The sequence below is a fragment of the Chiloscyllium plagiosum genome, chromosome 5 (genome assembly GCF_004010195.1).
Source record: "Chiloscyllium plagiosum isolate BGI_BamShark_2017 chromosome 5, ASM401019v2, whole genome shotgun sequence".
NCBI lineage: Eukaryota > Metazoa > Chordata > Chondrichthyes > Orectolobiformes > Hemiscylliidae > Chiloscyllium > Chiloscyllium plagiosum.
In genome coordinates, this window is record NC_057714.1 from 109,948,787 (window position 1) to 109,975,521 (window position 26,735).

Here is a 26,735-nt window from a genome sequence, read left to right on the forward strand (position 1 = left end):
AGGGTCAGAAAAAAAATCACAAGGGAGGGTTTGGAGGGTCAGGGGATATTGAAGACCCAGAGAAGAATTGGAGGGTTCAGGCTTAGAGGATTAGGGGTAGCTCAGAGAGGGTGGGGGTGGTCACAGAGTGTAAGAGGGTCATTGGAGTGTCCAGGTTTGAAGGTGCAAGTCAGAGGTTTAGGAGTTCAGAAAGTTGGGGTATTGGATTGTGCCCGTTAGAACGCAGAAGTGAAGCCGGCAGTGGGTTTCCTCAATAGGGTGTGGGGTGGGCAGTAACACATAGTTTTAACATATCTAACATTTCCTGTGTAACTATCTCAGTTTATATTTCATTTTTTTTTCTTTTTTTTAGAGCACATTCCTGTTTAATTTTTTTTCTTTTTTAATCCCTTGTTTCTTTTCAGTTTATATTTCATTCTCTCCCAAGCCCTGGAGACATTGGACAATTGCTCAACATGTTGCAACGGGGCTTCCCGTGGTTCTTTGGTGAAAGCGCCTGAAGAACTGGGAGTTCTGGGACACTGCAGAGAACCTCAGAACTTGCAGGAAGGTACAGCCCCGCTGAGTTTGGAGTTGTCCTTGATTTACATAAACCGTAGTACTGAGACCAGCGCTTCTCTGGGCAGTCACCTCTCTGTCTCCACTCCAAGTAGGCGCTCGGTTCACGGTTCGGTTCAATTCACTGTAAGTAAGCCATCCACAAGAGCCGTGCTGTCTAGGGTTGGAATCATATTCTCCTTTAGATTTCTAAAAGCGACAGTCTTTGCAAACTTGCTTAGACAAGTTTTGAAAATCAATGGCTGCAGAAATTACTGACGCCAGTGAGTTTTCTCTGTTGAAATCTAGCTGCTTTTTCACCTTTTCAATGAATTGAGAGATCGTATCATTGTGACAGATTTCACGCAGCTCCTATTTCCCAACAGCGAATTGCCAGCGATTTCAGGGTTTTTTTTTGCTTTATTTAACATGGTACATACTGATTGTGGTGCAAAATTCATCGTTTCCTGAAGTCTTTGTTGTCTTTGGTGATAAAAGGCGGTTTTCGAACTTAGCTGTTGCGCGATTTTATGCTAAATATTCCAGAAATATCAATATTGAGAATGTTGATTTAGTTTTGCTTTCAATGTCAAACAGTTTGAGATAGTGGGATGACAATTGGGAAATGGTACAAGGGAGGCAGCGTCATTCTTCTTCACAAGGGACTTTCCTGCTGTGAGGGCTCACTGAAAGTCCCTGACCATTTTGCTTTAGGTATTACAGGTGGGAGGATGGAGAACGAGGCAGAAGTCAAAAAAAATTCACTGAAATTCGCTGTCGCAGAAAGATTTTCTGCACGAAGAGCAAAAAGGTAGTCAGGAAACATCCATCAATGAAAGGTGCTTAGGAGAGCAGTTTATGATGCTGAAAGGTCAGGGAATTGAGCAGAACAGAAGAGCAGATGAAATGAAGATTGAGTAAAGAAATTGTGATAATGTAACAGACTGTTTTCTGGGTTAAGTGGCTTTGTTTTAAGATTACTTCTTAATCCCATCAAAGACTGAAAGAGCTAACATCAGCCGAGGTGCTAAATAACAACAAAAAGTGCTGGTGAAACTCAGAGGTCTGACGGATATATGGACAGAGAAACAAAGTTAATGCTTTCAAGTCCATTATTTCAAACCTGCAGCATCTGTAGTATTTTGCTTTTACTGTCTGAGGTGTTATTTGGTTTAGTGCCAAAACTGCTGAATTCCGTCATAGAGATGTACAGGACGGAAACAATTCATTCTAACTCTTCCATGCCAACCAGACATCCTAAATTAATCTAGTCCCATTTGCCAGCATTTGGCCCATGCCCCTCTAAACCTATTTATTCATATAACCATCCACGTGCCTTTTAAATGTAAATATACCAACATCCACCACTTCCTCTTGAGGTATACAAGATAATGAGAGGCTTAGATAGAGTCGATAGCCAGAGACTATTTCTCAGGGCAGAAATGACTAACACGAGGTGTCATAGTTTTAAGCTGGTTGGAGGAAAGTATAGAGGGGATGTCAGAGGCGGGTTCTTTACACAGAGAGTTGTGAGAGCATGGAATGCGTTGCCAGCAGCAGTTGTGGAGGCAGGGTCATTGGGGACATTTAAGAGACTCCTCGACATACATATGGTCACAGAAATTTGAGGGTGCATACATGAGGATCAGTGGTCGGCACAACATCGTGGGCTAAAGGGCCTGTTCTGTGCTGTACTGTTCTATGTTCTATGTTCTCTCTCAAAATTTAAACAAAGAAGCTCTATTTCACAAATCATTTTATTTAATTGACCCAGCTGTCTGCTTTCACTCAATTCATCTACTGGGCTGCTGATAGGGGTTAAAGTGGAGGAAGCAAGCTCATATGAAAACGTTTATGGTACAGTGGGCTTAATACTTGTACCATCTCTAAAAAATGCACCACCTTTGAGCAACATCAAGCTAGACAATTGCTTACTTGCAAAGAGAAACAGTAGCTTATTAGAGATTTGTCAACACCATTGATCCAAAAGGTAAAGGGAGAATTAAAATAGTATTATCCGATTTACCCCATTGCTACTGAGAAGGAAATACTGAACTAGTATTTTAATGGTACACAATCACAGATGTTAGAAACACCCTAAACCGTTTCACATAGACAGAGCTGCACAGTGCAGTTAATTCTGTTTCACAGGTGAATCTTATCACTAATTTGATCAATTGAAATGGAGGTAGTGCAGTTTAGGGGACCCAAGTTCAAGTTGCATTAAGTCAACTCATTCAGCCTCGGAGTCTCTAGGGAAGGGGTAAGGTCCAGTTTGAGATTGTCAGTGGCATTAATTTGCCCCACTCCCATCCTTCTATTTGTTATCAAGCTGTATGTGAAAGTTGAGTGCTACCTTGCGTGGAAAGAGGAAAGAGGAAAGACCATAAAGAGAAAAAAAGAGGGTTGTCCTTGAGGAGAATCTCTTGTGGAGATTCTCACAATTAGAGATGTGATGGAGGCCAGAGAAACAGTACAAAATATCTAAAGATGCTATGGAAATATGATGATGTGCCATGCATCACAGATAGATAGAGATGGCGTTAAGCATCCTTGCCTTCATTGCTCAGACCTTTGACTATTAGAATTCCAAAATTATGTTAAGGTTGTACAGGAAGTTGGTGAGGCCTCTTCTGGTGTACTATGTCCAGTTCTAGCCGCTCTATTATAGTAAGGATATTTTTAAGGTGGCGAGGTTCAGAAGAGATTTGCTAGGATGTTGCTGGGAATGGAGAGTTTGAGCCATTGGGAGAGGTTGCATAGGCTGGGACATTTTTCACGGGAGCATAGGAGGCTGAGAGGTGACGTTCGAGGTGACATAGATAAGGTGAATGCCAGATGTATTTTCCAAAATGCAGGGGATTTCAAAAGTAGGAGGCATATTTTTAAGGTGAGAGGAGAAAGATTTTAAAAAAGATATGAGTATTTTTTTTTTACAGAGAGTGGTTCGTGTGTGGAATGGACTTTTGGAATAGAATGAAATATCCTTTATTATCACGTGTATTCCAGTACATGCAGTGAGAAGTTTTTACAATGGCTGCCTCTAATGTTGCCATCTTAGGTATAAGTACTTAGGAACAAATCTTTGGTGGCTGTGGGTACAGTTACAATGTTTAAAAGACATTCCTAAATAAGTGTGTGAATAAGAAATGTTTGTAGTGGTATGGGCCGAGAGCAGGCAGCTGGGATTGGCTTAGTTTGGGATTATGGTCGGTGTGGACTGGTTAGACTGAAGGGTCAGTTTCCGCGATGTATGACTCTGTGACTCTACTGTATTACTTAAAGATGGAGATTTCAGTTATGATTGTTGTGATATTTCCTCAAAGACCATGCAGTTGAATGCACTGATTAACATACTGCTAAACATGTATGTAAATAGTTTGGCATATATCATCATAAGAATTGATAAAATCTAATATATGCCATGAGCAGTGTTAATCAGGAGGTAATGTTGTTTGGATCACTAATCATTGTTCTATGTTCCTTGGTTTTAAGAACCAAAACACAACGCAAGAGATGAAGAAACTTAGAATGATCATATTCAGTCACTTCATGTGGCAAAAGTAATTTCTATATAATTTCCTATGTTTGTACTCATGACGGGGTTTAATTTTCTTTAATTTCCATGTCCAAATGTTATGACTTCTGGAAATTTCAACCAATTCAATCACCTTTCTACCTTTTATATTAAAACCGTTACATTGAGTAATTCTAAAGGTTGTGAAAAATTGAGTTAAAAATTAAAAACACTAGGTTATAGTCCAACAGGTTTAATTGGAAGCACACTAGCTTTCAGAGCGACGCTCCTTCTATCACCTGATGAAGGAGCGTCATTCTGAAAGCTAATGTGCTTCCAATTAAACCTGTTGGACTATAACCTGGTGTTGTGTGATTTTTTTTTTCTAACTTTGTACACCCCAGTCCAACACCAGCATCTCCAAATCGTGAAAAATTGAAATAGTGACCATCCATTATCGTCCACAGGGATTTGAGGAGGATAGTTCTGCTCTGTTAAGATTGGCTTTACATTATATGTTGTTATTATTTGAAATGGTGGCATAGTGGTCATGCCACTGATCGAGTAATCCAAAGGTCTGGAATAATTCTGTGGGGCCATGAGTTCAAATTTTACCATTGGCAGATTGTGGAATTTCAATTCAAATTAATAAAGAACTGAAATATAAATGATGACTATGAAACTATCAGCAATTGACATAAAATCCCATCTGGTTCACTGATTGGTCTTTTTTAATTATTAAACCAATCAGTTGAAGAGCAATTAGGGATTATGACAATTCTATGGTTTTAAGAGGTTTAGCTTGTCCTGTTTTCTTTCCAAAAGAGTTTTAAGACAGATTCTGAGCTGTCTATTCAAAGCCAATAAAGTAACAGCTTGTGAGGCCTTGGGATTTTTCTTAAAGTTGTAACAATAGAAGCAGCCTGAATGGGTGGGGGTCAAGCTCCCACGGAACCAGGATTTTTAGTTTTAGTTTTTCAGTAGCAGTGGCTGGGGTCTTGAAGGTACAGCACACCTCTCCATGCTACTCGCTCTCTCTCTTCTTGAGCTGGAGAATTGCCTGTAGGACAATCTACTTTACTGAATTTGCCTTTTGCCAAGGAACCGTTTATGGGATGTTTCTACATTTGAACAGTTAGCATTTAGTTGTTAAATAATCTATAATTCTGTTAAGTTTCCCCAACAGAGTTAAGTTATTCCAGTTTCTTCTTTCTTTTGTTGTATTTTAACTAGTGTTGAATAAATTTTGTTTGCTTCAAATCTGGTAGTCTGACCAATTGAATTGCATCTCGGTGCAACAGCTGACACTTATCTTCAAAATAAGAGAAAGTTGGGGTCTAGATTTTGACGGGGCTTGGTCTGATCCATAACAGGATGGGTAACAAATGCTGACCTTACCAGCATCAGACTCATCTGATAAAAGAATAAAGGATTATGTTGTCACTAACAACCACTACCTTCATACTCACTGCGGCAAACGAGGATTGTTGAGTAATATTTCAACTTACACACCTGTCAGTGCAGGCATGTTGGTTTCACTCAGTTTCATTGCATCTGTGTACTGTTTCACTGCATCCTGCAGTTTACCCTGGAGAAATAATTGGAAACCCAGCTCTGTTGCAATCTCTGCATCCGTGGGAGCCATGTATAGTGAACGCTCCACCAGATTGTATGTCTGATCCAAAACAGTCTGGTTCCTGCCACACTGTCAAAGGCATAAAGTGCACAACAGGTTAAATCTATATTGGCAATTAAAACGTTCAAAGTGAATTGGATACACATTTTAAGGGAAAACTTGTAGGGCTTTGCTAATGGTACAGGGGAATAAATTTGCCATAGCCTTACTAGATTATAGAGATGCTCTGTCATTAGCAAGAGAGACAACTGGTGGTGGTGTAACCTGAGGAGAGTCACCTAGTGGGGATAATTCAATAGAAAGACTTGGTAAGGTATGATGGCCAGGTCTATGATTCTGAGCCAAGATCAGAGTGTTGCTGGGAAAGCACAGCAGGTCAGGCAGCATCCGAGGAGCAGGAAAATCGGCGTTTTGGACAGGAGCCCTTCAAAAGGAATCTCCAGCATCTGCAGTCCTCACTTTCATCTGGGTCAATGATTCTGTCAAGAATCTATGCTTCAGCTGACAACATACAAAATAAACTTCAAAGCAAGGATTCTCACAACATCAACGTTAAAATTGGAATTGACGCTCATGAGAATATTGCTCCACCTTTATTTGGAAAGGTGCACGTCAAGACCAAATGTCCAAAATGAGAAAAACGACATTACTTACCATTCTGCTTACTAAAACAGCTACACGTTGGTAAAGTTTTGGATTCTGAGGTTCCTTTTTCTCCAAGGCACTATTGAGCTGTTTCACATAATTTTCAGCCTATATTAATAAATGGATTGTAAAAACATATAAATGATGGTGCATTGTATTCAGAGCCACAGCAGTCCACCATTGGAGGATTTTGGGCTGGCAACCCCTCCCATTGCTCCACCCCTTGATAGAACCCCAACAGTGTGGAAACAGGCTATTTGGCCCAACAAGTCCACACCAACCCTCTGAAGACTAACCCAATCAGATCCATTCCCCTACTCTACATTTGCCCCTAACCCACACATCACTGAACAATTTCCCATGGCCAGTTCACCTAACCCGGACATCTTTGGATTGTGGAACGAAACCCAAGCAGACACAGGGAGAATGTGCAAACTCCACACAGACAGTCACCCAAGGGTGGAATCAAACCTGGGTCCTTGGCACTGTGAGGTAGCAGTGCTAACCCACTGAGCCACCATTCCACTGTTCCATGCTAACCAATGCCAACAACAAAAGTTTCTTCCTCTTTTGTGGCATTTAGCTGTTGTGCCCCTGTCTAGATTGAAGTTCTTATGAGAAGAAAGAAACAAAAATTGTTTGGAAAGCTCAGCAGGTCTGGCAGCATCTGTGGTAAGAAATCAAAGTTAATGTTTTAGATCGAGTGACCCTTCCACAGAACTGGTTGTAATGAGGTCTGGAGTGATTTTGAGAAGACTTGAACTGAACATCGGTGAATATGTTATTGGTAAAAAGAAGATATTTGACCAACTATTGATGACTTCTTCATAACCTTATTGCTGATTCATAAAAATATGGGCAGTAATTGGCTGCTTCATATTCCTTCTGTTCTATATGAGTAGAGCAAACCCATGCAATATTTTATAATTATGGGTAAATATTAATATTCTAGATGTACTGGAACAACTTTGCTAAGTGAGCAGTTAGCCTTGCTGCACAGGGTTTCAATACTACAGTTGAGATATTGTCTGGTCCATATGAACCAAGACCTGGACAACATCCAGGCTTGAACTAATAAGTGGCAAGTAACATTTGTGTCATATAACTGCTAGGCAATGACCATTTCCCACAAGAGAGAATCTATCCATCACCCCTTCATGTTCATCTGCTGAAACCCCACATTAACATCCTGCAGCAGTTCAAGAAGGCAGCTCACCAACATCTCCTCCACAACAATTAGAGATGGGCCTTAAATGCTGGCCCTGCCCTGACACACACGCACATCTCATTAATGAATAAATAAAAACAAAAGACCTTTGTTGTGTCCAGTGCACTCAGATGTATTCTAATGTCACACAGAAGCGAATCAAATTGACTGTGTTATGGTACCTATGATGGTGGGAGGAGGTTGCATAGGAACATTCAGGTTGAACGTTTGGCTGATAAATCCTGCATGCTGTACAACTTTGTCATCAAATGGGACAAGGGCAGGACATAAGCCACAACCTTGAAGTAGCTAAGCACTGTGAAGACACGTACACACACACTCTCACACATGATCACACTCACTCACAGACTCTCACTCATACACGTGCGCACACGCACACAGTGCACACCCTCTCACAGGCATATACTCTGTCACACTCATGCACATGCTCCATCAAACACACATGTTCTCTCTCTTTCTTTCTCTCTCACTCACACACACATGCTTTCCCTCTCTCTCCACCCACACACACATGCTTTCCCTCTCTCTCCACCCACACACACACAAATCTATGGGATGAATTGTATTTGCAGATACATTCTATTTTGTTCAAAAAGCACACAATCTGTAGGCAGTCAGTCAATGTGACATTTTATAAATTCCTACTTTGGAAATATAACTAGTCTGACTCAAGTTGGGATACAGACAGACTCTAAGCTTTAATGCATTGTCCGAGTAATTAAAAACTTAACAGCAATCTAAATTTGTTCAATACATCACATTAGTTATAGAGTCATAGAGATGTCCAGCACAGAAACAGACCCTTCGGTCCATCTCGTGCATGCTGGCCAGATATCCTAAATTAATTTAGTCCCATTTGCCAGCATTTGGCCCAAATCCTTCCTATTCATATACCCTTCCAGATGATTTTTAAATGTTGTAATTGTACCAGCTTCTATCACTTCCTTTGGTAGTTCATTTCCATACATGCACTACCCTCTGAAAACATTGCCCCTTAGGTCCCTTTTAAATCTTTCCTTCTCAACCTAAAATAATGCCCTCTAGTTCCAGATTCATTCACCCCAGGGAAAATACCTTGTCTATTTATCCTATCCATGCCTCTCATGATTTTATAAACCTCTATAAGGTCACCCCTCAGCCTCTGACACTCCAGGGAAAACAGCCACAGCCTATTCAGCCTCTCCTTATAGTTCAAACCCTCCAGCCCTGGCATCATCCCTGTAAATCTTTTCTGAATTCTTTCAAGTTTCACAACATCCTTCCTATAGGAGGGAGACCAGAATTGCACACAATACTCCAAAAGTAGCCTAACTAATGTCCTGTACAACCGCAACATGACCTCCCAACTTCTATACTCAAAGCTCAGATCTGACCACTAAAGGAAAGCATACCAAGCGCCTTCTTCACTATCCTGTCTACCTGCAACTCCACTTTCAAGGACTTATGAACCTGCACCCCAAGATGACTTTGTTCAGCAATACTCCTCAGGACCTTACTATTAAGCGTATAAGTCCTGCCCTGATTTGCCTTTCCAAAATGCAGCTCCTCACATTTATTTAAATTAAACTCCATCTGCCACTTCTTGGCCCATCTGATCAAGATCCTGTTGCACTTTGTAACCTTTGATGTCTACTACACCTCCAATTTTGGTGTCATTTGCAAACTTACTAACTGTACCTCCAGTGTTCACATCCAAATCATTTATATAAATGACAAAATGCAATGGACCCAGCACCGATCCTTGTGGCACACTGCTCATCACAGGCCTCCAGTCTGAAAATCAATCCTCCACCACCACCCTCTCTCTTCTACCCTTGAGCCAGTTCTGTATCCAAATGGCTTGTATAACACTTTGATCTTTTACTATAAATTCTGTAGCCTATGATCCTACCCCACTAGCTACCTGGGGAAGGAGCAATGTTCCAAAAGCTTGTATTTTCAAATAACCTGTTGGTCTATGACCTGGTGTTGTGTGATTTTTAACTTTGTCCAGCCCAGTCTAACAACGGTACCTCCAATTCTTGTATTAATTTTGATCAGACCTTAAAGAACCCATTAGGCACTTTCAGTCACACAATACAGATGTGAAATAAGGTCCTGGAGGACAACCAAAAAACAGAGCTGAGTCTATGGCTCAGGACACCTGACATTATTCTGTGTTAATAAATCAACATATCTCACTATCTAATAGCTTCCTCACCTCAGTCTGATCTCCTTCTTTACAAAGTGCATGAAGACACAAGATTAGCAATGCATCTATGTTGGTACCATCCTTCAGCATAATTCTTGTTTTAATGAGGAGAAAAAGAAGGGTTTGATAAGTGTATAATCTATTTATGTACCCATCACATATGCTCCCTTTACATATAATGGACAATCGTACTGTTTTATTTCTGGTAAAAACAGTCATAAAATTATGATTACATTGAAATGAAGGTGATTTATTGCATCATTATTCAAATGTTCATTAACTAATTCACCTTTAACTCATTTTATCTGTGGCCTTTCACAAAATGTTCACAGGTTCATTTATGATATAGATATGCTGTCACTTTTGCATTCTTAGCGACTCGTTGCTAGTACCAACTAACAATGGGCCACAACAAAAGCAAGAGGTAGGAGGCCACCTCTGGCAGGTACTCATACAGGGGAAAAGCTGTCAGGAAAAATGACAGCTGAGGTTGAGTAATGATCAGAGAAAGCTCAAGTTGTAGGAGTTTCCTTTAAGAAAAAGATTTATCAAATGAGCCATTGGAAGCCCTACAAGAACAAAAATCTTAAATCATTGTACACAACTGATAAGCAGATTAGGAGTCTGATTTATGTTATTCGTTAATCAGCACCATTCACTGTTCATGTGCTTGATACGATAATCACATTACTTCTATTATCGTCCTCCCCTCACTTACCTTTGTGCAGTTTCTAAAGTTTGATCCCAGTTGTTCTGGGCCAAGAACAGTTTCATCTTCAGAATGAGAGCTGGCATGAATGTGGGAGTGGTGGCAATAATCTGGTTGACGGTTTCCAGGGCACTCAGGAAATTCTGTTCCTTCTGAAGATAGCAGACCTGTGATTCAGAAATCAGCAGTGGGTGGCAAGCCAGCATTTAACACAGTACCTGTGTTAGCACCTACTGTAAGTACCTTCTATCCACCCTATTAATCTTAACACTGTTTAATTAAATCTACAATTCCCAAGGAATACAAGACTGGAATAAGCAACCATCTTCTTTCTGTTTCTTTTGGGAGATTAAATGAAATGGAATATAGCCATTTACAAGCCAGTCAAGTGTGCACACACAAACATTTAATTCAGCAATAAATCAACAGTCTCATGTTGAAAGGCCATAGATATTCGATGTGGAAAGCTGAAAGATCACACAAGTGTGGTAGGTGATGGATGTCTGAACCCCATTAACTGAATCAAAAACCAACACTTGATTGAAGTTTGAACCAACAGGTACACACATTCTGCTTCTTTAAGTCAAAAGCATAAGAGCAAGCATCTGATGCTAATACATGTGCTATGTCCCTTCAAAATGATGGATACTTGAAGAAATGGGGCATTGCTAGGAGAGGTGGTAATTATCGTCCCAAATGAGAGAGCTGGCAACGCAACATAACTGTTTGCATTCTCCCATTCGTATAGAAGCTGCTGTAAGTGAACTCAGAAGGTTCATTAAAAATGTAAATTCCTGTTTATCAAACTGCATGACACAGAGTCAACAGGTGATAGCTCACCTTTCCCATCAATCCAAATATATCTTTCAAATCGCATAGTCCTTCCTCTAGGTAACTGATGGCCTTCTTTACATTCCCATTGTTGTTGTCTGTTAGTTCAATCCATCCTTTCAGTATTAATGTCTGTCAGCATAAACAATATGGAAACTGAATACAAATGGTTCTGTCAGTGCAGACATGAAGGACCAAATGGCCCTTTCTGTTCTATGACAATAGCAAAGTACAACAAAAGCTGGAAGTCTGTTGTATGAGCAAAAGCACTGAAATAATCAGGGGGAACATCAGTGTTCTAACAAAAGGTCACTGGCCTGAAACATTGGAAACTAAGAGAGAGGAAAGAGCTGGGTGGCTGGGGCAGTTACGAGGGTATTTATGGAGGCAGGAGCTGAAATGTTGGTTTCCTGACATTAAATTAAATGTGAGCAGTTCAGGCACCATGATGTCTATTTTTTGGGAGCCTATTTATCATGTAGAATGTACAATAGATATTTTTAATCAACCTGTTCAAAGATGTTATTACACATCTCTGAAGTAAGTGGGACTTGAACCTGAATCTCCTAACTTAGAAGTAGTGACATTACTATTGCACCACAATAGTCCTATGTTTATAAATCATCAACACCCATTAATTGGGAACTTCATCAAATTAAGTCGGGCCTTCAAGAGCATGTCAGCAGCAGTCAGGAAGAAACCTGTGCCCCCTATTTCTGCACAGTTTAAAGAGGCGTACACTAGATATATTTGCTCAATATTTGGATATTAGGTGAGGTTTTGTCTGTGTTTAGTTCTGCAACAGAACCAACCAGACCTAGAGAAGCTAGACAGTGTGGTACTAGCATGGAAAAGGGCTACATTTTGTAAGATCTTCAGAAACTGCATAGTTCAGCATTGCAGGACTTAACCCACCTAAGGAACCCTTTATGGTTACGTCAGGTTGGCTCAGAGAGCACTCTCTCACTTTTGATAAGGACCAGCTTTGGTCAGTGCCCACTCCCAAGATCACTAGCCCCAACCTGGCCTGTGTTCTGGTGTGTAACATTCCATGATGTAGAATTAGGTGCTTTAGGGTCGTAGTGAGGGAGTACTGCATTGTTAGAAGTGTCACAAACTGAAATTCCATTTGGTTATCCCGGTGGTTCAGGCAGATACATTGGAATGCTTCTGACTATCTTTTAAGGAAAATAAGTGAAGATTGTCCTGGTGTCAACTCTGTCAACCAACATCAATTAAAAAAAACATAGTCAGCAATCATTCACCCCAGTGCTGTTTGTGGGATTTTCATGTATACATAATGGCTGTGGCATTTCCCAATTAAAGTAACAATGACTGTTTTTCATAAGGGTAGGTAAAGATAAATGATTTCTACTGGTTGTGGATTCTAGAACTAGGGGGAACAGTCTGAGAATTAGGGCCAGACCATTCAGGAGAGATGTTAGGAAGCACTTCTACACACAAAGGTGATGGAGACTTGGAACTTTCGGCAGTGGATGCTGGATCAGTTGTCAATTTTAAATCTGAGATAGATAAATTTTTGTTAAGCAAAGGTATTCAAAGGCAGGTACATGGAGTTGGGCCACAAATCAGCAAGGAACTCATTGAATGATGGAACAGGCTCGAGGGGCTGAATGGACTACACCTGTTCCTATGTTCCTGTGTGAGTAGTGCATTGCCTGTGAAGTGCTGTGGGATTATAGCTAATAGCATGCTGGCCTTCATAACAAGAGGAACTGAGTATAGAAGCAAAGAGGTCCTTCTGCAGCTGTACAGGGCCTTGTGAGACTGCACCTGGAATATTGTGCGCAGTTTTGGTCTCCAAATTTGAGGAAAGACATTCTGGCTATTGAGGGAGTGCAACATAGATTCATAAGGTCAATTCCCGGAATGGCGGGACTATCTTATGCTGAAAGATTGGAGCGACTGGGCTTGTATACGCTTGAGTTTAGAAGACTGAGAGGGGATCTGATTGAGACGTATAAGATTATTTAAGGATTGGACACTCTGGAGGCAGGAAGCATGTTTCCGCTGATGGGTGAGTCCTGAACCAGAGGTCACAATTTAAAAATAAGGGGTCGGCCACTTAGAACAGAGTTGAGGAGAAACTTCTTCACCCAGAGAGTGGTGGGCATATGGAATGCTTTGCCCCAGAGGGCAGTGGAGACCAAGTCTCTGGATACTTTCAAGAAAGAGTAGGATAGAGCTCTTAAGGACAGTGGAATCAAGGGTTATGGGGATAAGGCAGGAACAGGATACTGATCAGCCATGATTATAATGAATGGTGGTGGTGGCTCGAAGGGCAGAATGGTCTACTCCTGCACCTATTGTCTATTATGGCAGATGGGTACATGGCTTAACCCAACATAAGTTACATACCTCCTTTGACCCACTGAAAATTTTCAGTATCCTGTTAGTGTGTTCACGAGCTTCCTGATACTGATTCACAAGGAACAGGAACATGCTGGCATAATACAAAGCTTTTTCACCTGCCGATTTCTCACATTCCCTGAGCTTTCTGTCAAGTTCGTGAATGGCATCGTGATCTTGGAAAGGCAAAATACTTCTTAGTCATTTTAGCATCAGGAAGCAAGATTCTGTGTTTTTGCTAAAACTGTCCACAATGTGCCTTTTCTCTGGCACCTTTACAGTTGTAAAACATCCAAAGATACCGCAAACAAAATTTGGCACTGAGATGCATAAACACAGATATCCAAAAGTTTGGTCAAAAAATTTGTTTTTAATATGGGTCTTGTAGGAAGAGAGAGAGGTGGAAATACAGGGAAGCTTCAGGAAATTAAAGATCTTAGATCCAATTGCTGCTGAAGACACGACCACCAAAGATGCAGTGATTTAAAATCAGGGATATGCAAGAGGCCAGAATTGGAGGAGCTCTGACATCTTGTTGGTTTAAGGCAAAGCAGGCTGCAGAGGTAGGGAGGGGTGAAATCACAAGAGTTCTGTTGGGTGTTCTGGTTTCTTCCCACAGTCCAAAGATGCACAGGTTAGGTGGATTGGCCTTGCTAAGTTGCCCTGTAGTGTCCAGGGATTTGTAGACTAGGTGGATCAGCCATGGTATATGTAGAATGACAGGATCTGGGTGGATCTGGGTGGGATGCTCTTCAGATGGTCAGTGCAGACTTGATGGGCCAAATGGCTTCTCTTTGCACAGTAGGGATTTTATGATTCTCAGCATTGAGAAGGGGTTAAGTATTTCTCCAGGGCCAATTTGCCTTTCTCGCCAGCTCCAGGCAGGGGAAAAATGCACCCTTTGCTTAGCTCTCCACAGATACTGCATATGTTGGGTTTTTCCAACAGTCCGTGCTTTAATTTCAGATTTTCAGAATCAACAGCTTTTTGTTTTTATTTAAAATTGACAAATTCCAGAATTGAGAAACATGGCTCAGGGATGGGCAGGACTGGCAGCTTAATGTTCCAGGATACAAATGCCACAGGAAGGATAGAAAGGGAGGCAAGAGAGGAGTGGCGTTTTTATTAAGGGATAGCATTACAGCTGTGCTGAGGGAGGATATTCCTGGAAATACATCCAAGCAAGTTATTTGGATGGTACTGAGAAATAAGAAGGGGATGATCACCTTATTGGGATTGTATTATAGACCTCCTAATAGTCAGAGAGAAATTGAGAAACAAATTTGTAAGGAGATCTCAGCTATCTGTAAGAATAATAGGGTGATTACGGTAGGGGATTTTAACTTTCCAAACATAAACTGGAACTGCCATAGTGTTAAGGGTTTAGATGGAAAGGAATTGGTTAAGGGTGTACAAGACAATTTTCTGATTCAGTGTGTGGATGTACCTACAAGAGAAGGTGCAAAACTTGACCTACTCTTGGGAAATAAGGCAGGGCAGGTGACTGAGGTGTCAGTGGGGGAGCACTTAGGGACCAACGACCATAATTCTATTAGATTTAAAATAGTGATGGAAAAAGATAGACTAGATCTAAAAGTTGAAATTTTAATTGGAGAAAGGCCAATTTTGACAGTATTAGGCAAGAACTTTCGAAAGCTGTTTGGGGGCAGATGTTCACAGATAAAGGGATGGTTGGAAAATGGGAAGCTTCAGAAATGAGATAACAAGAATCCAGAGAAAGTATAATCCTGTTAGGGTGAAAGGAAAGGCTGGTAGGTATAGGGAATGCAGGGTGATTAAAGAAATTGAGGGTTTGGTTAAGAAAAAGAAGGAAGCATATATAAGGTATAGACAGGATAGATCAAGTGAATCCTAAGAAGAGTATAAAGGTAGTAGGAGTATACTTAAGAGGGAAATCAGGAGGGCAAAAAGGGGACATGAGAGAACTTTGGCAAATAGAATTAAGAAGAATCCAAAGGGTTTTTACAAATACATTAAGGACAAAAGGGTAACTAGAGAGAAAATAGGGCCCCTCAAAGATCAGCAAGGCGGCCTTTGTGTGGAGCCAGAGAAAATGTGGGAGATACTAAACGAGTATTTTGCATCAGTATTTACTGTGGAAAAGGGTATGGAAGATATAGACTGTAGGGAAATAGATGGTGACACCTTACAAAATGTCCAAATTACAGAGGAGGAATGCTGGATGTCTTGAAACGCATAAGGTGGATAAATCCCCAGGACCTGATCAGGTGTATGCTAGAACTCTGTGGGAAGCCAGAGAAGTGATTGCTGGGCCTCTTGCTGAGATATTTGTATCATCGATAGTCACAGGAGACGTGCCGGAAGATTGGAGGTTGGCAAATGTGATGCCACTGTTTAAGAAGGGTGGTAAGAACAAGCCAGGGAACTATACACCAGTGAGCCTGACGTTGGTGGTGGGCAAGTTGTTGGTGGGAATCCTGAGGGACAGAATATACATGTATTTGGAAAGGCAAGGACTGATTAGGATAAGCAACATGGCTTTGTGCATGGGAAATCATATCTCACAAACTTGACTGAGTTTTTTGAAGAGGTAACAAAGAGGATTGATGAGCGCAGAGTGATAGGTGTGGTCTGTATGGATTTCAGTAAGGCGTTCGACAAGGTTCCCCATGGGAGATTGATTAGCAAGGTTAGACCCCATGGAATACAGTGAGAATTAGCCATTTGGATACAGAACTGGCTAAAAGGTAGAAGACAGAGGGTGGTGGTGGAGGGTTGTTTTTCAGATTGGAGGCCTGTGACCAGTGGAGTGCCACATGGATCGGTCCTCTACTTTTGTCATTTACATAAATGATTTGGATGTGAGCATAAGAGGTACAGTTAGTAAGTTTGCAAATGACACCAAAATTGGAGGTGTAGTGGACAGCGAAGAGGGTTACCTCAGATTACAACAGGATCTTGACCAGATGGGCCAATGGGCTGAGAAGTGGCAGATGGAGTTTAATTCAAACAAATGCGAGGTGCTGCATTTTGGGAAAGTAAATCTTAGCAGGACGTATACGCTTAATGGTAAGATCCTAGGGAGTATTGCTGAACAAAGAGACCTTGGAGTGCATGTTCATAGCTCCTTGAAAGTGGAGTCGCAGGTAGGTAGGATAGTGAAGAAAGCGTTTGGTATGCTTTCCTTTATTGGTCAGAGTATTGAGTACAGGAGTTGGGAGGTCTTGTTGCAGCTGTAAAGGATATTGGTTAGGCCACTATTGGAATATTGCATGCAATTCTGGTCTCCTTCCTATCGGAAACATGTTGTGAAACATGAAAGGGTTCAGAAAAGATTTACAAGGATGTGGTCAGGATTGGAAGATTTGAGCTATGGGGAGAGGCTGAACAGGCTGGGGCTGTTTTTCCTGGAGTGTCGGAGGCTGAGGGGTGACCTTATAGAGGTTATGAGGGGCATGGATAGGGTAAATAGGCAAAGTCTTTTTCCCAGGGTTGTGGAGTCCAGAATGAGAGGGCATAGGTTTAGGGTGAGAGGGAAAGATATAAAAGAGACTTAAGGGGCAACTTTTTCACATAGAGGGTGGTACATGTATGGAATGAGCTGCCAAAGGAAGTGGTGGAGGCTGGTACAATTGCAACATTTAAGAGGCAGTTGGATGGGTATATGAATAGGAAGGGTTTGGAGGGATATGGGCCGGGTGCTGGCAGGTGGGACTAGATTGGGTTGGGATATCTGGTCAGCATGGACAGGTTGGACCGAAGGGTCTGTTTCCCTGCTGTACACCTCTATGACTCTATGTTGGACTGGGAGACAATGTAGGTTAGCAAGTCCGAGTGGTTGATAAACAAGTTTAATTATACACAAGAAAGCTGCAGAATATCAAAAGATCCACTCAGCCCATTAAGCATTTTCCTTCCACAGCAAGATATATTCACAAGGGAAAGCTCTGTACAAAAACTCACTGTCCTAAGAGGAACAACACAAGATGCTGAATATTCAAGGATTCATCTCAATACATCATAAATGTTGTGATGGTTCCTTACTCCACCATCCTTTCAGGCAGTGAGTTTCTAATACTCACAACCTCCTCTAAAGCTCCCCTGAATTACTTCCAACTCAGATATGTTACATCCTTAAGGTAACAAATTGTACACAGGACTCCTTCCATCTCAAGCCAGACATATCTTCGAAAAATATTTTTAATGCCAGGCTTTTTTTTTGCAATGCAGTGAATGTGAAACCAAAGTCCAATCTGCTCTCTCAGGTACTTGTGAAAGGCTTTGACCCTATTGAAACAGGGAGTAACAACAACAATCTTAACACTCTTATAATATTAATAATAATTGTATTACTTATGAGGGATTTACCTTCTAGAAGATTTCTCCAAAGCAATAGGAAATTGGACTGTCAGAGCACAAAGATGGGAGCATTTGTGCTTTGGGGAAAGAAGTTGTATTTGATGGATGCAGGATTTTAAATGAGCATAAAGGACAAGTTACTGAGACCAAAAAATGCTGGAAATCAGTGGGTCAGGCAGCACCTGAGGAGAGAGAACAAGCTAACAGTTCGAGTCTAGATGATTCATCAGAGTTTAGAAGACAAGCTATCAGCTCAGAATATGAAACTGGAGCGGGTAAGCTATGAAAGAGAATATTTCATTTTGTGTTCCCTGGATCTGAAATTGATTATCTCACAGTCAACTCTCATTGATCTCCATCTTCCCCAGTTTTGTCCACTTGCTTAATCAATCTGGGTCTTTCTTTAAAATTCTGCAGCCATTTGCACTACTTACTGCACCTCCTAATTTAGTACCATCTGCAAATCTGGATACACAACTCTCTATTCCCTTATCCAATTCACTAATGCATAGATATTGCAGAGGATGATTTCCAATTGACTTTAGAATGTTCCTAGAACAGATAAACAGAAGATTCTTGGTCCTTTGAGCCTATTCAATTAAATCAGGGCCGTTTATCCCTGAACAAGAAGAAGGGCTTATGCCCGAAACGTCGATTCTCCTGCTCCTCGGATGCTGCCTGGCCTGCTTTGGTTTTTCCAGCACCACATTTTTCAACTCTGGTACTCCAGCATCTGCAGTCCTTACTTTCTCCTCCTTAAAAAAAACTTGTTTTGAAATGTTCAATTCACTTGGTCTAAGCAGGATCTAAGATCGATTAATTAATAAGCACAGACTCTTTGGTCCAATTCGTCCATGCTAATCAAATATCTTAAATTAATTGAGTCCCATTTGCCAGCATTTGGCCCTCATCCCTCGAAAACCTTCCTATTCATATACCCATCCATATGCCTCTTAAATGTTGTAATTGTACCAGCCTCCACCACTTCCTTTGGCAGCTCAGTTCATACGCACACCACCCTGTGTGTGAAAAAGTTGCTCCTTAGGTCACTTTTATATTTTTCCCTTTGCACCTTAAACCAATGCCCTCTAGTTCTGGACTCCCCTACCCTGGGAGAAAGACTTTGGCTATTCACCTCATCAATGCCCCTCATGATTTTATAACCTCAAAAAGGTGACCCTTCAGCCTCTGACATTCCAAGGGGAAAAAAAACAGCTTATCCCTGTAGCTCAAATCTCTAACTAGCTGGTGAATAGAATTACAGAAGTAAGATTTTGAAAACTCAGATGGATTTGTACAGAAACACATGATTGTACTTTAGCTGTGAATAACATACACTGCAGTATAATGCCTCTTTTCTTATGAAACAGAGGTATACAGTGTACCACAGTAATAGTCTGTCGTGCACAGAAACATACTGTCTTACAGAAGATCCATAAATTGCTACTACTAATGTTACAAAAGGGAAGTAGAATTAGAGTGAAATGTTAGCCAGAAAGCCATTAAAATAAACATTATTGTGGACAGTTCTAGGTGCAATATAGGAAAGGTGTGAATGTGGAAGCAATTGAAGGACGGGCTCCACGAATCAGAAACTTCACTTATGAGGATAGATTGAAGAGATTAGGAGTATTCTCCTTGGAGAGAAGAAGCATGAGAGGAGTTTTGATAGAGGTTTTCAAAATCATGAGAGGGCTGATACAGTAGCTAAGGAGAAGCTGTTCCCACTCGGAAAAAGAACAAGTACAAGGGTACATAGATTTGGGTGACTTGCAAACAAAGCAAGAGTGACGCGAGAAAAAAACTTTCTCACTCAGCGAATAGTCAGGGTACTGCTCGGAAATGTGGTGGAGGTAGGCTCAATTGAGGCATTCAAGAGGGAAGTTATTTGGATAGAATTAGTGTGGAGGGATGTGGGGAAAAAGGCAGGAGATTGGTTCCAGGTAATAGAACCGCAGGCATGACTGGCTGAATGACATCCTTCTGCACAGTAACAATTCTGTCATTCCATTAATGTTTGATCAGAAAGCCATCTAAGCAGTGAATCCAATGAAAATTTCAGCTCTTCTACGCATGTTGACATTTCTTGTGAATGTTGTTAACAATTCCTGACAGGATGAGTAAAAAATCATAATTCTTGCAGGACCTACCAATTATTGAGCTCCTTCTGTGTGCATAAATGAGGGCAATGATTGAGCACAGTGATATTTTTTGGTTGCCCTTAATTGTCTCAAGGAGTCTGATGGTTTCTTGGGTTTGGCCTGTAAATGCAATGGCACAAGTTTTAGAATAGGGGATGAGAAAAATATATTCAGCCAACTGAAGCACACAGACCTCTCACCATGCTCTCAGTATAGGGCGATGGTGGAGTAGTGGTAATGTCACTCAAAATCCCAAAGTTCAGGCAAATCTTTTGGAGATGTGGGCTCAAATCACACCATTGTGGCTGGTGGAATATAAGTTGAATTAATAAATCTGGAATTGAAAGCTGTCACCATCTTTTTGTTTTATTATTGTGAGGGTGCCATTGGCCAGGCAAGCAATTATTGCCCAGTTAAGAGTCAACCATATTGCTGTGGGTCTGGAGTCCCATTTAGGTCAGACCACATAAAGATGCAGTTCCTTCCCTAAAGGACTTCAGTGAACCAGATATTCTTTTTTTCCTGACAATTGATTCATGGTCATCATTAGACTCTTAATTCCAGATTCTTTATTAAACTCAAATTCTACCAACTGCCATGATGGGATTTGAACCCATGTACTCAGAACATGGCCTGGGTCTCTAGATTAACAATCCAGCAATAATACCACTAGGCCATTGTCTCCCCCTCTGTTCATTAGTATGTGCTAGGGAGGGAAATTTGTCATTCTCACCACACCCACAACAACGTGACTAACTCTGAAATGGGCTTGCAAATCAACAACAGCTTCTTCAATAGATTAGTCACATTTATAATAATTAATTTTATGTGAAGTATTTCTCGAAGACGTAACTATGACCAGTGAAAGAGCAAACAGAGTTTGATTTCCTGTTACATAAATCACTGAAAATACTAATGCACTCATTCAGAATATAATCAAAAAAGCCAACAAAGGAGTTGGTCTTTATCTTAAGGAAGCTGGAATATTACAGGAACAGTTCCATTAACCAAACTGGTCAGTACCAGTGTTGTTTTAATATTCTTTAATGGGATGTGGGTATCACTTGCAAGCCAGCATTTGTTTCCCAGCTCTAGTTGTCTGCAGAGTGACTTGCTGGGCCATTTTGGAGTCAACCACATTGCTGTGGGTTTGGAGTCACGAGGAGAACAGACCAGGTAATGATGGCAGGTTTCCTTCCCTTGAGGGAGTCAGTTAATATGATGAGCCTTCTATGACAACTGGTGTTAGTTTAATGGTCACCATTTCTGAGACTCACTTTTGATTCTAGATTTTTTAAAAGTTCCACCAGCTGCTAAAATGAGATTTTCGACCCATGTTCACAGAGCATGGGCCTGGGCCACTGCATTACTAGTACAGAAATATTACTAACGACAGGTAACTTCTCCCATATGTTTTCACTTTAGTATATCAGACTACACTTAGGGATGTTGTGGCACAGGAGGTAGTGTCCTTACCTCTTGCCTTAGGTCTCATCTGCCTCAGAGTGAGCCATAAACTGCCTGGAGAAGTTGTTTCAAAACAATTTTAAGCTAGCCACCCCAGTCAGTATGGGGTGAGGCCACTTATCTCTGGGTAGTGCATTTGAATCTCACATTGAGCGAGCAGCATCCTTTAAGAAGCCTGCAGTGCAATAATAATGTCCCAACCTCTGGGCCAGAGGATCTGGCTTCACGTTCCACCTGCCACAGAGATGTGGCGTAGCATGATTAAAATAATTATCACTTTACATGTTTTGCCTCCTTTGACATCCAGTTACATGATGTGCAAATGAAGTCAGGGTTATATTAAAAAAAAACGTTATCACTTACCAAATCCTTGGGGTCTGGAATGCAGTGCTTGGAAATGTGGTGGAGACAGGTTTAATTTACTGTCAGATGGCATTGGATGGTTATTTTAATAGCAATGACGCACAGGGATGTGGGGAAAAGGCAGGAGATTAGCATCACATAACAGAATTGGTACAGACATGATGGGCCAAATGACCTCCTCTTGCATTGTAACAATTCTGTGAGCTGAGGTGTACATATCTAGCTCGCCATTATGTGCATCTAAAAACACACTTCCTTCCTTTCTCTAAAGCTAATCCCTTCTTGCTTGATAAAGCTCCATAAGTATCAGGTGCCTTTTGGTATTTTGTCCAAATTATTGATGTTTTAGCTTTGACATTGAGAGCTTGCAGGTTGCTTGGATGTGGGGCCCATCACAGCTGAATCAATTTTATTATCCTTTGATATCCATTCCCTTTATGTACATTCCCATGGTGGAGGGAATCATGATCAGAACTGGGAGTGAGCTGCTCTCACCCCTCGCCCTGGGGACAATCTATTACAATGTTGCCTGAGCTCAGCCAGTATAGGGGTTGGAGCTGGGATTCACACAAAGGGGATTCATACAAAGCTTCAGTCAGGCATAGCCTTGTATAGATCTTGGTCGAGGTGAAGAACTGCATTTGGTTTTGAGCATTGATCTACATGAAAGCTATATTGGCTAATGAAAACTCACAAGTGTAAGTTTTAGTTTAGCAGTGGCACTTACACACCTGAGCCAGATCTACTTAAAAGGCCTGTAGCTCACCTTTCTTACATTCTTCCTTACTACAGTCCCCGTTATGTTGATCTGTCCCTCAATTCTATGCAGGCCTTTAACAAATAACCAAGGAATACTTGTACCGAAACAATAGAATGAAAGAATTTTGGTTGATAACACCTCATGCTTCCAGATGTCTCATTAATAAATTATTATTTGAGATCCAATGACCTACAATGGATGGAATCCTATTAATTAGTAAGACATTTACAGCCAAGTTTCCTGAGTAGGTTTACTGTCAGATGGCAGTGACAAAAGGGCATCACGGCAACATTGATGCAGTGGGCCCAGTGGCTCTGATATTGGTTGGTCCACCACAGGCAGCTGTGAGATGGTAGTGAAGAGATATCAGGCCAACACCAAGGATGGTGCCTTAAGGTCAGTGATTTCAATGCTGGTTGAGTACGTTGTAGACAGTGGTGAGGCACTGTAAAATACATGTGACAAAATCAAAATATGACATTGTATCATATTTACAAGCACATTATAATTTTGTGTTTTATCTTTGAACTAATGGGAAGATGTTTGATTATGATTTTGATCATTAATTAGTATCTTTCTTAATATCATACAGAGCCTTCCAAAGTCAGGAGTCCGGAACCTAAGTGGAGTTGTAATCTGAAGTGTTGTGATCACTATTGCCTTGCTATAGTAGGACTGCGTCAGTTCAAGAAGGCAACTCACCACTACCTTCACAATGGCAACTAGAGACAGATAGTAAATGCTGGCCTGCCAGCAGTGCCCACATCCCATGAGTGAATACAATTGGGTCTTCTTCTCCACTCCTCCTTGCTGAGGCGTCGGTACTGTTTTCAAACCTCAAAATGGAGTCAGTGTGAAATCGTTTGGAAAGCGCTGCCTTAGCATTTAATGGGTAGGATCTTGATGCAAAATAACAGCCTGTTAATGACACAATCCGCGTGTGCTGAATGATTAGTCAGTTCAGGGAATTAAGAGATAGGCCATGCATTATAAATCTCCAGAACTTGTTGGCCCCTTGAACAAAAGGTATCTTGGCATTAACTTCTCCACGATTTCTAAGAGCTTTCTGGAATTGCACTTGCTTTGCCTCTTGAAATTACCACAGAAATTAGGATTGGACGTCAATCAATACCAGGGAACCAGAAAGGTTAGCTGAGGGCAGAACCAGATATTTGGAACTATGGTACAATCACAAGTAATGAAACTTGGTTTTAAGAAGCACAGGAATGGTAGTTCCACATTCCTGGTTTAAAAGGCTATCAACTGAAACAGAGAGTGGGGATTAAAAAGGATTTCAATATTAGTTAATATGTAGAACAAAGAAGGTAAAATCTCACTGTTGGACTAAATTATGAACCTCTGTATGGGCAGCAGAGAACAAATGCCAGGACAACTTCCTGACAGGTGCAAAGATCTGTAAGGTGGAAATAGGGAATTTCAACTAATTCAAGAATAACTTGGATCAAATCAATGTAATAGGTAGAGAGAGAGTGATGAATTCAACAGATTTTTTTGTTACTATAAAGCAAATACAGAAAGAGAAGGAATTTGGTTTTAGGGATAAAATGTGGGCAGATGGAAAAGGTATCAATGGAAGAACATTTTCATGAAAGTGATTATAACTCTCTCTCTAAAGTAGGTGATCAATGGATGATGGTGCTTCACTGGAATAGCACTGTAGCAAACCCAAGACAGATGAATTGGCTCGGGACCATGGTGGTGTGTTAAAGCATCAGCCAATATGAAAGGTCAGGATCATTTTTGTGGACTGAACATATGTACAATCTCATTACAATGAAAATCAGTGGGCCAATAGTGTAAATCCAGCCTATCCCCAGAAATGGAAACAGACATATCGAGGAGGGGAAGGGATGGGCCAGAGATAGACCAGGTGAAGGTGAGAGTGAGGTGGAAATTGGAAGCAAACCTGACCAAACTTTTTCAATTCTGGGCGAGAGAGGGAAGCAGCACTGATGATATCATTGACATACTGGAGAAAGAGTTGAGGGAGGGGGCTTGAGTAGGACTGGGACAAGGGAAGTTTCATATAGCCCACAACAAGAGAAACATGGGTGGAGTCTATGTGGGTAACCATGGCCACATCTTTGATCTGAATAAATGGTTAAAGGGGAGTTAAAGGAGAAGTTGTGAGAAGAGAGACTGAAGGGGTGGTTGAGTCAGAAGCTCTTGTAACACTTAAGCAGTATACGGATATTCAGCAGTATTTAGATATTCACTTGCTTTGCCACAGCCTCCAGGGCATACAGACCAAAAGGATAATGCACTTAGTGTGGTCAAAACTTCATTGATGGTGAGGACACAATGGGCCAACTGGCTTCTTTCTGTGCCAAAATAATGATATAATTCATAACAGCATATGTAACTTTAGCTGACATGATAATTGCTAATGTACTGCCATACAAACATTTGGCTCTGATTTAAATCATTCGAACACATTCTTTGCACACAATAAAGTGTTGTTTGAGAATTCATCATGTAAGTTTTTTTTAAAGAAAACTTTCCAATTTTCTCTTTTTGCATCTTTTCTGTTTCTCTCTTAATTTACCTTTTCTTTCCCTCTCTTTATTTCACTTGCTGCACCAGAACTTAATTTACCCTCATGCACTGTCATCCATCAATAAAATTAAAATCCAGAAAGAAACTAAGGTCAGTTGCTGGTAGCATTGTTCATTAAGGCCCAAGATGTCTAGTTGCCCTCAGTATGCCATCATCGTCTTACATTTCCAACAAGTTCTGGTAAAAGATATTTCCAAACTGATGGAGTGCATGGAAAAGCTTAAAGGTACATGTGATGAGATCTCCCACTCTAGTAAAATTTGACATAGGTATCGTCATCGTCCTTACAGCACCCAAGGATTTGTCCATGGGACTTGCATAAACTTATAGTTAATCGATTCCTTTGTTTGTTCATGAATTCAAGCCAAGTTATTTCATTTGGTGCCTTAAATTAATCAAACTTCCTCGTTTCTTATAAATCCTGAAGATAAAATTGCCTTCTTGTCCTTCAGTCTTTCAAGTTGAATTTATTTCTACTATCCAGGATGAATCACCAATCCATAATCCCTGAAATACCAGAATTGCTGTTGCTACACTACAGCAGTGATAATGTCAAGAGAAAATCAATTTCTGTGCAATATTTCGGGTTGGAGTGAGGTCGTGAAAGGCACTCTTAAGTCTTAAATTCTTTATTGAGTGGGCTGGGAAAATGCACAGTTCAAGCCCAAATGCAGAAACATTCAGTCAAAATAAGTGCACCTTGCAAATAGATTGGAAGGTGCTGGGGAGAGATATTGCAATTCGGAGGCATGAAATAGACAATAGACAATAGGTGCAGCAGTAGGCCATTCAGCCCTTTGAGTCTGCACCACCATTCAACATGATCATGGCTGATCATTCCTAATCAGTATCCTCTTCCTGCCTTATCTCCATAACCCTCGATTCCACTATCTTTGAGAGCTCTATCCAACTCTTTCTTAAATGAATCCAGATTCTAGGCCTCCACTGCCCTCTGGGGCAGAGCATTCCACACAGCCACCACTCTGTGGGTGAAGAAGTTTCTCCTCATCTCTGTCCTAAATGGTCTACCCCGTATTTTTAAGCTGTGTCCTCTGGTTCGGCACTCACCCATCAGCGGAAACATGTTTCCTGCCTCCAGAGTGTCCAATCCTTTAATAATCTTATATGTCTCAATCAGATCCCCTCTCAATCTTCTAAACTGAGGGCATACAAGCCAAGTCGCTCCAATCTTTCAGCATAAGGTAGTCCCGCCATTCCAGTAATTGACCTCGTGAACCTACGCTGCACTCCCTCAATAGCCAGAATGTCTTTCCTCAAATTTGGAGACCAGAACTGCACACAGTACTCCAGGTGTGGTCTCACCAGGGCCCTGTACAACTGCAGAAGAACCTCTTTGCTTCTATACTCAATACCTCTTGTTATGAAGGCCAGCATGCTATTAGCCGCCTTCACTACCTGCTG

At 41.1% G+C, this 26,735-nt stretch overlaps 1 protein-coding gene across 1 annotated transcript in view; it reads right to left on the reverse strand.

Moving 5' to 3' along the window:
• Positions 1-26,735, reverse strand: part of LOC122550133 (tetratricopeptide repeat protein 21B-like) — a 133,529-nt gene that overhangs the window by 84,422 nt on the left and 22,372 nt on the right. The window contains exons 3-9 of the mRNA XM_043690766.1: positions 20,156-20,266; positions 13,674-13,840; positions 11,304-11,426; positions 10,473-10,630; positions 9,764-9,848; positions 6,345-6,443; positions 5,567-5,759 (exon numbers count right to left, since the gene is read on the reverse strand). Coding sequence (XP_043546701.1) covers positions 5,567-5,759; positions 6,345-6,443; positions 9,764-9,848; positions 10,473-10,630; positions 11,304-11,426; positions 13,674-13,840; positions 20,156-20,266 — 936 coding nt within the window. The remainder of the gene's footprint in view (positions 1-5,566; positions 5,760-6,344; positions 6,444-9,763; positions 9,849-10,472; positions 10,631-11,303; positions 11,427-13,673; positions 13,841-20,155; positions 20,267-26,735) is intronic.